General features: G+C 39.1%; 1 protein-coding gene across 1 annotated transcript; it reads right to left on the bottom strand.

Annotated features, from left to right (window-relative positions):
- Positions 1-240: 240 nt before the first annotated feature.
- On the bottom strand, positions 241-12,649 carry LOC121647768 (ankyrin repeat and SOCS box protein 15-like). Its single transcript, XM_041997445.1, has 10 exons — positions 12,594-12,649; positions 7,878-7,983; positions 7,729-7,781; positions 7,150-7,281; positions 6,163-6,327; positions 4,800-5,045; positions 4,414-4,585; positions 2,576-3,101; positions 2,259-2,412; positions 241-458 (listed from the first exon to the last, which is right to left on the bottom strand). The coding sequence occupies exons 2-10, from the start codon at positions 7,979-7,981 to the stop codon at positions 283-285; spliced, it is 1,728 nt and encodes a 575-aa protein (XP_041853379.1). The 5' UTR covers positions 7,982-7,983; positions 12,594-12,649; the 3' UTR covers positions 241-282.
- Between the last annotated feature and the right edge of the window lie 1,146 nt (positions 12,650-13,795).

Raw genomic sequence — 13,795 nt, 5'->3', positions numbered from 1 at the left:
GTGTTTGGGAGTGATTCAGGAAAATATGTACTTGGTAAACTTGGTAAATTAGTAAATATTGTGGGGGAAAAAAACAACCGGCTATGATTTATCTGTTTTTGTTGTTGTTGTTGTTTTTTAACAACACAGAACTGATCATTTATCAAATACAGGAAAATCTTTATTACTACTGGATAAAGGCATTTATAAGCAAATAAAAACAACATTTATTAAAAGCACAATTTTGAGAAAAGCTCCATTCGTCCAATTCAAGCAGAGCTGTTGCTGGAAATCTGCTGAATTTTAGACGATAGATTCAGGACCCTGGCTGTAAAGGTCCAGCTCCTCGTACAGAATGAAGTGCTTTAGTCTTGGGGGGAAAATGGGTGAGTTCATGATTTCACGGTTGTTCAGTCTCTTCAGGGTCAAACGCTTCCGGATCTCCAGCCTACAGAGGTGCTTTAAGGGACAAGGATTGCCTAGAAAGAAAAGTTAAGGACATTATTTGACCTTTTAACTTAACAATTCATTCTGAAATTAAAAGATTAAAGAAGTGGCTCATAGGGGAAAGTGAATGACAGAAATTAATTATGAGAGAAAAAACAGTTTCCAGGAAAAAGGTTTAGAACTAGTCCAAGCATACTTAAATAATTGTGTTTTCCTGATTTGGCAGAGATCATTTCTATCTGTAAACACAGCACTTTGGTTGTGTTTTCAGCAGAGTAAATAAAGAGAAGAGTTCCTTCATGGTAGTGAGAAGACATCTGATCGCACATGATGGATCAAGGGTTTTAACTGAGTTATTTTAATATTTAGTGGGTTTAAGATGATTTTCATATGATTTTTGCAGACACTTTTAAGTATGTCATAATATGATTTTCCCTCTCATTTTATTCTTTTATGCACTCTGTAATGATCCTTCTGCACCCCGTAATGCTTTTAATGTTTATGTAAAGCACTTTGAATAGACTTGTGCATGAAATGTGATATACAAATATACTTGCCTTATGGTTCTCTGTAGCTGGACTGGCTTCACATGGAATAAAAGTTATAAAATACAACTACATTTGGTGCTTCTGATCTCTTTATTTTGCAGAATTCTCAACATACTACCCATATAAGTTAATTCTACCCTATCATTATTATTATTATTATTATTATTATTATTATTATTCAGATATATTATAAAATAAAATGAAAGCAGATTGGTAACACCTACTAATTGGGATCACTAGGTAATTGTAAATAGATTCATCTTCATCTCTGTAGAAGAAGATTATAAAAAATGAACTAAATGTTGTCTGAAGGTGATTTTTTTACATAGGCGATAAATATTCCTCATTCATTTGACAGCATGTGATGTTAAAATCCTAAGAGCTTAACAAAAAAAAAAGAGAAAAAGTTCATTTACTTTTTTCTTTGGTTCTTGAAGACATTTCACCTCTCATCTGAAATTTACTCCAGTTCTTCAGCATGTTGAAATATATACTCATTAAAATCTAATGATTAAATCCTGCTGGGGAACGCTTTAGAGTATAAAACAGATTATTAAAATGTACTGTTATTTGTAACAAAGGCACATTTATAATAACAACACACCATAATTGGTATCAGTGCCTGGACTCAGCAATCATAGGCCCAGATATGAAGCACATCCAGACAGGCTTCAGCTGCAGCTTATTAGAAAAGTGAAGAAAATGTACCTGAATGGTATTAACATGCTGTTTCTTTTCTTTTTCGTTTCTTCATTCTGATGAACACAACCATGTTGGGCGGCATTAAATTTAGATTAAACACAGGTTTTGCCCTTCATCTGCTTGTTGCCATAGTGAAATGCAGTACTGAACCTGCATTGTTTATTTTGCTTCATTACTCATATAGACTCGAAGAGAGCATGTACTCAGAGCTTAAATTTACTGTTCTAAAATGAAAACCAAAGTATTAAGCAGCTAAAGAGACATTTATGCCCCCAAGGACTCAAAAAACACAAAAATAGAGGGAAAACAGACAGATTAATGAACCTGGCAAGAGCTTGATTTGATCAGTTGGACACAGTGAAGCGCTTCAGTCATCGAAGATGGGAATAAGGAACCTGTTTGAGGAAAAGTTCACCTCTTTTGCATTCAGACTTTGGTTTTGTTAACTAAAGAAAAAACTTATTAACAAAGAGAGAAAGGTGTTCAAAATCACTCAAACAGTCCTGACTGATCAGCAACAGCAGACAGAAAACCTCTGCAATAAAATCATTGTACTATTCTTGATCAGTTGAATAAACTCACAGAGTATTTCACATATTTGGGGCCACTCTCTCTGTTTTTCCAAGATGAACCTGAGTTTGGAGCACATGTGGACATGGCTGACGTAATCCAGCAGAATCCGGACCACACTTCCAGACAGATGCTTGAGGCAGCAGAGAGTCATGAACTCACAGAACTGCAAGAGTGTAGACAAAGGAGGTTGAGGAATTGTTGAATTTATGTGAAAATGGATTAACTTAAAAAAAATGCTAATGCTAAATGGCATTACAATGAAAGACAGCCATGAGACCAAATGACACATACAGAAAATAAATCAGGCAAGCAAATCTCATGCTCACCGGAATTTTTTCCTCTACTTCATTCATAGCGTCAATTGCGTTGTCATGGTGACAGTGAAAGCATTTGTCCACATCATAGCCGCTGTTGAGCAGAAGCCGCATCATGACCTCATCCTTGAGGCAGTACTGCAGTGCTGTAGGAAACACTGTGTCGCTCACCACCGTGAAGTAACAGTTCACATTTGCTTTGGCTGCCAGTAGCAGCTTCACAATGTCGTAATGACCAGACCGGACCGCCACCAGGAGGCAACACAGGGGGTCCAAGTCTGTCTTTGCTCCCGCTGTAAGCAACATTTTGGTGCACTCCATATCGCCGTTTGAGACAGCAAAGTACAGGGCACTTTTTCTCATGTCCCGGTAGTTTTCAGAGTTTCTGGTGTTCATGCGGTAGTTTACATCAAAGCCACAGGCTAGTAGGAGTTGCAGACAGTGGCTATGGCCTCCCTCTGCCGCAGAGTGGACTGGACTCTGACCTGCCTCTTTAATGGCTTTCTTGTTGGTCAGTGGGATCAGCATTTTCAGAGCACTGAGAGGAAACGTAAAGAGAAAAGGATGAGACTTGGAGGAAAAGAGCTCCTTTCATGCTAACATACACTCACTGTCCACTTTATCAGGCCCATCTGGTCGGTTGCTTGATAATCCAAATATCAGCCAATCACATGCCAGCAACTCAATGCATTTAGTTTTGTAGACATGGTCAATACGACTTGCTGAAGTTAAAAATAAGCATCATAATGAGGAAAAACGGGGAGTGGCTCTGAACGTGGCATGGTTGTTGGTCTGAGTATTTCACAAACTGCTGATCTACTTGGATTTTTACACACAACCATCTTTAAGGTTTACAGAGAATGTTTTAAAAAGAGAAAATATCCAGTGAGCGGCAGCTGTCTGGAACAAAACTTTTTGTTGTTGTCAGCGGTCAGAGGAGAATGGGGAGACTGGTTGGAGATGATAGAAGGGCAACAGTAAGTTAAATAAGCATTGGTTCCAACCAAGGTCTGCAGAACAGCATCTCTGAACACACAACACGTCCAGCCTTGAAGCAGATGGGCTACGGCAGCAGAAGACCACACCGGTGCCTCCTGTCAGCTAAGAACAGGAAACTGAGGCTACAGTTCACACAGACTCAGCAAAAGTTGCTGGTCTGATGAGTTTCTATTTCAGCTCCACTTTCAGATGCTAGGGTCAGAGTTTGGTGGAAACATCTTGAAATCATGGATCCATCCTGCCTTGTTTCAAGGCATGCTGGTGGTGTAATGGTGTGGGGGATATTTTCTTGGCCCCTAAACCAACGTGGCATAGTTTAAACATTCTGTATGACCACAGTGTAGCATCTTCTCATGGCTACTTCCAGCAGGATAATGCACCATGTCACAAATCTCAAATCATCTGCAACTGCTTTGTAGAACATGACAATGAGTTCACTGGACTCCAACGGCCTCCACAGCCACCAGATCTCAGTCCAGTAGAGCAGCTTTGGGATGTGGTGGAACAGGAGATTCTCATCATGGATGCACAGCCGATAAATCTGCAGCAACTGTGTGATGCTGTTATGTCAACATGGAGAAATACCTCTGAGGAAAGTTTCCAACACCGTGCTGGATCTATGAAACTGGGAATTAAGGCATTTCTTACTGGTCCAACCCTATACTAGCAAGGTGGACCTGATAAAGTAGCTATTGAATGTATGAGTCTTTTGGCCTGTGAGCTGTCAGTAAGCATTCAAGAAATATCAGCAAAAAGTTCAATAAATAATGCTGTGACCCCGTCAATTCGTCCCCACTGGCACAGCATCCCTCAGCAGCTGTGCTGTTTAAATCACACATTTGACAGCTTACTCATGGTGCCCGGCATATGCTGCCTTGTGAATGGGCAGATGTCCAGTTATGCTGGGCAGGTTGGGGTTGGCTCCATTGTCCAGCAACAGCTGAATACAGGCGGTGCTTCCTGATCCGGCTGCATCCAGCAGGACACTTTCCCCATTACAGGCCTGAGAGTTCACCTTTCCACCTGGACAGGGTCAACAGAGAGGAAGAAATAACTAACTACTAACCTCACACTCCCAATTCTTTGAGACAAAAAGCTTTTTCATTCAAATAATTTTTAATGTATTCCTTTAGTTGCTGTATTATTTCTTGTTGCTATTGTAATATCCCCCTACATAGTTCATTTGTTGTCTCCAAAGTCACAAAATTTGCAACTACACTTTTATCTTTCAACTTACCACAGCCAAGTAGAATCTCCATGATGTGGAAATGTCCGTGCTCAGCAGCCACAGCAAGCGGCGTCACTCCCGTCACGTCCTTGTGGTTTACACGGCCGCCGTTTCTTAGCAGCAGCATCAGGATGTCCACGTTGCCAGCCTTGGCCGCCTCATGCATGGCTGTCCATCTCTTCCGGCAGGCTTGCTCTACCCAAGCGCCGTTAGCCACCAGTGTGTGTGTCATCTCATGAGAGCCAGCTCTCACTGCTGCACAGTGATCAGAAAATGTGCTTTGATCAGCGTGGAATTACGTAGTCATGCAAGCCAGAAGGTTTTAACTACAGAAGAAACAAAGTTAAAAGGAAAAGAGTTTGGACGTTGGATGACATGTTAGGTTTAATTAATGTTAGATAGGCTTATTTACTCCAAAAAGATTCCATGAAATCCCCATAAAAGTGCCATTAAATCCCAAATACATCTTTGACTGGCTGCTAGCTCGCTAAGGAAGCAGCAACCTACCAGAACAGTTACTGGCTTGACTGGTCAGAAACCCTAAAGACAGCCACAAAATGCCTTAAAATTACATCAACTGATTTTACTATCAAGACTTAAATAATCAGCTATAATGATTTCATCCCTTTTAAAGGTGGTTTAAAGCTTTCCCTCTTCTATATTTCAACTCTTAGCTAAATTAATCTGAATTGTGTTTTTCATCTCGAAATCTGCTCTGGTTATAATACTCTTACATACATTATTCACAGCACAAACATTACATATTTATTACAGAATAACACATTTTATTGCAGTTAATGGAGATATTTACTTCTTCACAAGACAGCCAGCCTTGGAGATTATTCATTAAATTTTAATGACTTAGGTTAATAAGCTTAGAAACTGTAATCCGATTACATTTTCTGTTTCATTATGTGTTTAGCAGCAAACAAATAGATCATAAATATGTTTTCTGACAAAATAACATTTATGGCCAAAGTTTTATCCTAATTTTCATAAATGTGCTTCATCTTCCAGAACTATTATTATACTGGAAACATTATAGTGCTGTTGTCACAGGTAGGGTTACCTTTAGTGTGATTCTAAAGTGTAAATATACATTTAGTCTTCTATTTCCAACATTTAAAGAGTGGAAAGAGGTTTGTTATCATCATTTGAGCAGCTTTATACACAAGACATCATGGTTTGGTTTAAGATATACACACTTCTCCTTTCTGAAACAAGATGATTCCTACAGCAGTGGGGTTTTCAGCTTCTCTTTCATGGCATTTCTGACATTGATGACCTGTAACAGGTGTGTTGTGTGTTACAGGATCCTGAGTGAGAATGGGTTACTACAAGACATGGTTGAACCACAGATGTTCGGTATTACCCAGCAGCAGTGGTGTCTCATTCTTGCTATTTGTGCTGTGAGGTGATGCTCCATACTGCAGCAGGCTCTTTACATTCTGCACAAGTCCAGCTTTAACTGCCAGAGTCAACGGCGTCTCTCCTCCAACAACAGTCCTCTCCTCCAGACTGAGCCGCTGAGCCTCCACTAACACAAACACAACACACTGAGGTCAGAGTGTACAACGCTGGAGTTCATATATCTAACTGTCAGCTGTGATAACCTGACAGGTGAGCCTGTAAGCCATGGATGCTTTGCTACTGGATGACCTCCAGGTTGAAAAAAAAGGGACTGACATCACTATTTATTTTTGACAGAGGACAGCTGGCATCTGCTGAAAACACTCTGGAGTTTGAAGCATTCATTACTGATGCTACTTTTCATGTAATTTCTCCTGCAGGCTATTTATTTTCCTTTGATTTGTAATATATATAATGAGGTTTTTCTCTCTCTCTCACTCCGTCTCTTTTGTTGTTGTCCAATTATTGCAGCTTAAGCCCATAGTAATTGATCAGCCTGCCCATGAAAAGGCGTTGTATTGCATGCCAGCTCACGTTGTGTGTTTTTAGCATGCGGTTTAATGTAGTAATACATGCTATGCACACTGAGATGATGACACAGATCCTTGTGATTTTTATCTTAACCCTAAATGTTTGGTGCATTAACAATGTAAAAAGAAAAGTCAATAGCAGAAAAAGTGAATAAATTATATGAAAAATGCTGAAAGTGACATGCTATTTATAGGCGTTTCCATGAGATCTTTGACTGAATAATAGCTAGTTTGTTCCAGGTGTTGTGAGTCATGCAATTTGATTTTACATCTTATTTACTGTCAGCAGGAGGTAGCTGTTTTCCTTTAACAAGATGTAATAAACCTACTATTTACTGGTTGTATTGCAAATGAAGTTACAAATGCATAGACTTTTATGGAACTGTAGGGAAACAATGCTGTGTTTAGCGTTTACTTACATCTCAGGATGGTCTCTAGAACCTCCAGCACCGGCTGCGATGCAGCCCGATGGAGTGGAAGCCAGCCTCGACCATCTGACTCACTGAAAGCAAAGACATGCTTCAGCATCTGTCTGAGCACAGAAACTTCCCCTGGTCACCATGGCAGAGGGACAGCCCGGGGAGTTTAGAAAAGAAAAGAAAAGAAAAGAAAAGAAAAGAAAAGAAAAGAAAAGAAAAGAAAAGAAAAGAAAAGAAAAAAAGAAAAGAAAAGAAAAGAAAAGAAAGAAAAGAAAAGAAAAGAAAAGGAGTCAGATATCCAGTATTTACTGGTGCATAGACAGTCTTCTGTACTTTGCTCTTCCACTTCTTCTTGTCTCACCTTTCCACTCACAACCAATACATCTCTCCCCGCTCTATGTTTATTTATCTCCCTGCCTCTGTCTGGCTGCCAACCTCATGATGCTCAGCGATCCTTATCTGCAGCTGCAGGTCGTATGACTCTCTGTTTTTGGCTTCGTATGAAAGTCAGCCCATTAAACACAGAACCTGCTCTCTGTGGTAATGGTGAAGGTATTTCTAGCATGAGATCCAACTCACCTTGCTCAATAGCTGCCAGGACTCTGAGATTTTCATCTGTCGATGCTGTTAAACTAACAGTCAAGGGCAAAGGAGGCACAGGTCAGTCAGCTGGCTGTTCATAAACATATTTTATGATGGAAGAAGAAGTCTGGATGAGACTTTCATACCTGGCTGCAGACTTCAGAAAAGCATCATGACAGGAGTCTTGTATACTGCACTGAATGATGTAGTTGTTGAGTTCTTCTTCATCATATTCTTCGTAGGTGTTCATCTCTGCAGAAAATATACAAGTACTGGCATTTTTTAACATATCATTACAATTCAGACATGCATAAAGATGCATTATTTAAGTCTCTGACCATTCATTTTCTTTACTCAATAGTCTAGTCTAGAGTTAAGCTTTTGAAACCTGAGGTCATCCAATTGGGGGACTTTGAGAACAGATTGTGCTAAACTGTGCCAAAATGCCCATTTAGAAGATCTTACCTGAGATGTCTGTAAAAAAAAAAAGTTCACACGTACTATGATCTGATAGAGGTTTAGAGCTACAGCTGCATCATCTTAAAGGGACATTCATGTTCATCTCACCGGCAATGCATATACTGCCATTTACACATCTTATCAAAGTGTTCCTTTTACTACGACTCCACAAGTATTCAAATAGAACTTGTGGTTTTCATTTTATTACGGGTGTGCAGTTTTCAAGCAGAGGCCTAAAAGATAGGCAGGACTATCAATAGTGTAATTATTCTACACTACAGTTTTATGGTTTTCACAAGGTGCTGATGAATTAACCTAAACTGGAAAAAAAAAACTATGTTTTCGGATCATTTCACAACCCCAGTCAGTTTCAATAAAACAAACATATCCACATAAATGTTCTGTAAGAATAACAAAAGCTACAAAGAATGAATGGACATTGGTTCAAAGAAACCTTTTGAATTAGTGCCTCAAAAAGTCTGGAAAGTTTAAAAACACATCTTAAAGCATCAACTAAATCATATACTGAATCCCTGATTTGTAACTTCCTCACAATTTCTCTCTCATTTCCTATGAATCTTTCTGAAAACAGTTAATACTGTTTGGGGCAACAGAAAAAGAGAATTTAAAGTGAATTAGTAACTCATGACTTGTTGCATTTAACGATGCTCAAAACATGGTCAGAGCAAACTTTTCTACATATATAGATGAATAACTGAGCTGTTCATTTAAGGAAATTTCCTTTATTATTGGAGCCCATACGTGCAATTAGCCAGCAAGACGCAGGTACTCCCTGGACAGGTCGCCAGTCCATCGCAGGGAGAATTCATTGAAAAGGCAAAACGCTGCAGTTTGCTTTATAAGAAAAACCTTAATTCCAACACAAACTTTTGATAATCAATGATGATTTAAAAAATCCATCCATTCACAGAAAGAAAAAAATGCATCAAAAGTAACAAATTCCTACTAACTGACCTCCACCAAACCCAAAGACCAGAAACCCAATGCAACGCTGCACAAAGCCACAAACTTTCCTTTACATTGAAGATCTACTGTATGTCCACAAATGAAGTGAAGAATTCTCACCTATCAGGTATGTTAGCAGCATACGAAGATGTGTCAAACTCTGCTAACAGCACAGAGTGCTTTTATAATAACGCATGACCTGTTTTCAGATGCCTAGCATCCCTTGCTGCTGAAGTTAAACACAGGGCATGCACTGGACACCTGGTTTATATAAAAATAGCCAGGTTTCATGTGCTATTGTGTGAGCTAAGCCAGGTCTTTTGCGTGTTTGGTGGGAATCCCACATTCAGGATCCACACAAGCCTCTGGAGCTTAAGCCATGGACTCATGCAGCAATGAGGTTGAGTGTGTATTGTTCGGAAAGCAAAATCAGTCAGGTCTATTTTCTGCTCTGCTGCTCGCCTGAGAAACATGAGAAGCAGGCTGTGCCATAAACCGTTGGTGGAGTCTAACAAGTGCGGCAGGAAAATGCAACCCAGGCTTTAAATCTTCTCATCTCACAAAACATTTTCTTCATTGTTTTCACTGTTTCACCAACCAGATTTAATTATCTTTCCTTTTTCTTAAATGCAGTTCAAATAAATTCTTGTTGGTCATGTTAACACCAGAAATATTCAAGAATCTAATAATAAAAACAGAACATTTTAATGCTCTTGTTATGTTAATTTCTTTTACCTTCTCAGCTGTAAATGGTTGTTTTTCTGTAATGTGTTTTATTATTAATAATGCATATGTTATGAGCTCAAGCTGTGATGTTGTAAATTTTACTGAACAAAACAGGTTGTTTGCCATATATTTTGACTATAATAGAATAAACTATAACTTGAAACATTTGTGCTATTTATTATCAATTAAGTTTCAATACTCAATGTGGAAATTTGTTTTGAGACAAAAATGTTTGAACTGCCGCTCAAAATAACCCTTTTTTCGTTCCTGGTGAAAAATAACCTGAATTTACCCGTGAAAACTTGTGTCTGACACCAGAGAGAATCAACAAAGACACATATGGAGTTACACTGTGGAAAATGAATTATCCAGGAAAACTTTGTAGTAGATAAGTTGGTGGCAAAATTGTTTTAGGATCTGCACACACCACACAAAATCAGTGTTCCTTTTTCCTGACTTCTTTATACACCCATGTCCACTCCTAGTTGGTCATAGTTATCATGGGGTTTCAAGTGGCCCTTTTTAGTCGAAGGCAGGAATTTAATTGAGATGCAACAAATTTTCTGGACTCATCTTGATCACAGCTCACAGTCAATCTCTGCTTTCTCATTTGTTGAATGAAATGTAATAATAACCTCGGCAGAGTCAGAGTGCAGCTGCCTCTCAATCCAGACTAACGGGTTAAAGCTCTGCAAAACATTGTGCATCACTTCTCAACTGAACTAATGTAATGCACTGTGTGCTGGTCTGACAAAGTAATTTCAGCATTGATTACAAATTGTTCATAATACTGCAGCTCGGTTTTTGACTGTCACCCTGGTGAAATCGAACACAACGGACGCAACAAACAGCAGTGATGACGCTTTCCAATTGCTTTGATTGGTTATGATATTGAAGGGAATTTTGACATGTTCAAATCAACCCCCTGCTAATCCACAACTACCTGGAAACTCTCTCTGCGCTTCTCTGATGTTCCTATTGGCTTTCCTCTCCTGCAACCCTCTGGTGCCAGGAGCATGCACAGTGCAGAGACTGCCTTGAGAATCTGAGAATATCTTGCTTAAAAGAGACAGATGCTAAGACCATGTCTTAACATGTGTTACGGCCCTCAGGTCTCCCCGCCTGTAGACTGATTGAATTATTGGGAGATTGATTGTCTACAGGGACTTTCCCCAGGACTCCTTCCTCTCCGTCATGCTGATTGGCCAGTGACTACTCCAGTTCTGGGATCAGCTGTCCAACCAGAAAGCTGTGCCAGCCTCAAAAGGGACGATCACCCGTCATTCAGGGCAGCTGTGGACAGTGGGACACAGATTGCCTGTTTGGGAGCTTTCGCTTGTGTGTACTGTTTTGATATCCTGTGTGGATTGGAGATTTGGGATTTAGTGTTAAGTATAAAAGTTTGGTTGCCAGTTTGACAAGACCTCATATCCCTGCCTGAGGTGATCTTTTTGAGTTTTGTTTGATTCAGACATATGCTGCCACTGTGGGCATTGGCCCCGTTGTTTTGGGAAACTTTTAGTTATCTTTTCTGTTCTGTTGGTTGATTGTGATTTGTGTTTACGTGAGCTTTTTGTTGAGACTTATTGAGAATTTTTGTTTGGGGATATTAGAAGTTTGGAACCTATTTGTAACTATTTTATTTCGACTATCTGTGAATAAATTGTTATACTTCTTATATACCCTGTAACTCAACTCGTATCTTCGTTCCCTTACACCCCTAGACATAAGGGTACGTAACACATGGGTGTTGTTGTGGCATCATTCCACCCTCCTCATCAGATATAATCCAGAGCCTAATGTACATCGCTTGGCCATCAAGTTTCCACAGAATAACTGCCAGCAATAAAAGAATTACATCATTGTATCATAACTTTTTCCTTTTCGCTGTTGCCAACCGGTCTAATTCGTATGCGGTGTGTGTTCACAGACAACTGCATCTTTCAGGAGCAGGACAGAGAGAATAAGAGAAAAACAGCATTTATAGACTAACTGTTGTCTAAAACAGTTGTTCCCAACCTATTTTTCTCTGAGACCCCCTTCATGCATACACTAAAAAAAGCCATGCACCCCCTGCTCCACACTGTGCTGAAACCATGCTTGGTTTTAAGCTTTCAAAAGTGAGATTCTCACCATAAATGATGTATTCTGGCTGAGTCCTTTCCTTTCATAAAGCTGAAGTTAAATTAAGTTAAAGAAATTAATATATGGCCTTACTTTTCTTTCTTAAAACTGGGACAATGTGTAGACATTAATCAAAATGGCTCTAAATGTTCATAGCCTCAGGGACCCCCTGTGCACTTTGGGGGACCCCCCTGGGTGGTCTCTGATCCCAGGCTGGGCACCACTGGTCTAAACCATTCATTTCCAACAAGAGGCCCTTTTTAACTGGCAAACACAAGTTTAATAACACACAGAAAATTTAACATAAATTCTTCAATTAATCATGTGCATCAGATTAAATAAGTGAATACTGTCGTATTCATGGAATTATTATTTTTGATAACACATTTTATTAAAAGAATTTTGAAAGCTGACCAAATACACCCAGAACACAGCTAAAGTGTTCAGCACCATATTAGTTTTACTCTGTAACAGTTGTGAGTTTCAGCAGTGATTTATGCAACAAGTCTTTAGATCTTCTGATTTTTTCTTTTACAAAAAGAGAGAAAAGAGCAGGATGAACGTACCTGCTCAAGTCTGATGCTAACGTTTAACTGGTGTGTGACATGGAAAATCTTTGTGGTGTGTGGCTTGGTAATCGTTGACCTAGTTAGCCATTATTAAAGAAGTAAAAGCAGTGTCGTGGACCTGCAATGAAATAGGAAACTTGTATGTAATAATTACAGTTTGGTCAAACAGCTGTGGAGAGATTCACTGGTGAAGAAAGTAGGGCATATAACATCTAAACAAGGCTGCATATTTCACATTAATATCCAATCAGTTTTATTACATGAAATTAAAGAGGATAAAGAAAATAACCTGTCATCACAAAGTCTGCCCCACTAAGTCAATATATTACCAATCAAAAAAGGATTACTGTTAGTTAAACTATGACCAGATCCCTTGGTCCTAATTAAATAAAAGCAGTTCAGATTTCATAAAGAGCGCAAGTGTCAGAATGTGATCTTAGAAACTTCTAGGATGGCAGATATCCATGATAGACATTACCTATATGTGACAGGTTTACACTGGGGCCCCAGTCATTGTACTCTGTCTCAGCCAGCGGGGCCTCTGCGGAGCAAGCAGATGTCCAGCTGCAGATTAGTGGAGTTTTTTAGGTGCCACTATGTCTCCTTCTGAGCTTGCAGACTAAAATAGCTAAAGCTCATTTTTAAGCTCCATTACTGTTACTGTAAAGAGAGAGAGCTTGTAAAACAACTAAAGTAAGACAACTGCCAACCCTAGAAAAAACAGCATTTACATAGTATTAGTGGGAGTGGGAGGTTATACTCTATAATTTGTACATTCAATTTTGTACATTAAATTCCAGTGTTTCAATTTCTGCTGCATTCTTTATTGACACCACTACTTGTGTTTAGTATATTATACTTTTGATTTATCCTATGAGACACTTCAACCAGTTAAAGTTCTAAATCATGACAAGAAATCATCCAGATTTATTCAAAGGGGCTCTCTCACTACTAAATGTTCTTTTAGAAGCAGATTTAGAATTAAACTAAAAAGCTAAGCTCATTCAATGTTTGAATTATGACGTTGCATATCCTAAAAGTTCACAGCTCTGTATTGTGGACAGCTCTAGAGTTTCTGAAGCCCATTGCACAGAGAAAAAACTGAATAAGCTGCTGAACACGATGGACAAATCTTCACATCCTCTACACAACACAGTCAGGAAACAACAGACTTGTGAGATGCTTTAACCCTGCAAAACAAGAACATTATCTTAAATTAT

The sequence above is a fragment of the Melanotaenia boesemani genome, chromosome 10 (assembly GCF_017639745.1).
Source record: "Melanotaenia boesemani isolate fMelBoe1 chromosome 10, fMelBoe1.pri, whole genome shotgun sequence".
Taxonomy (NCBI): Eukaryota; Metazoa; Chordata; class Actinopteri; order Atheriniformes; family Melanotaeniidae; genus Melanotaenia; species Melanotaenia boesemani.
This window is presented reverse-complemented; position numbering and strand designations above follow the sequence as displayed.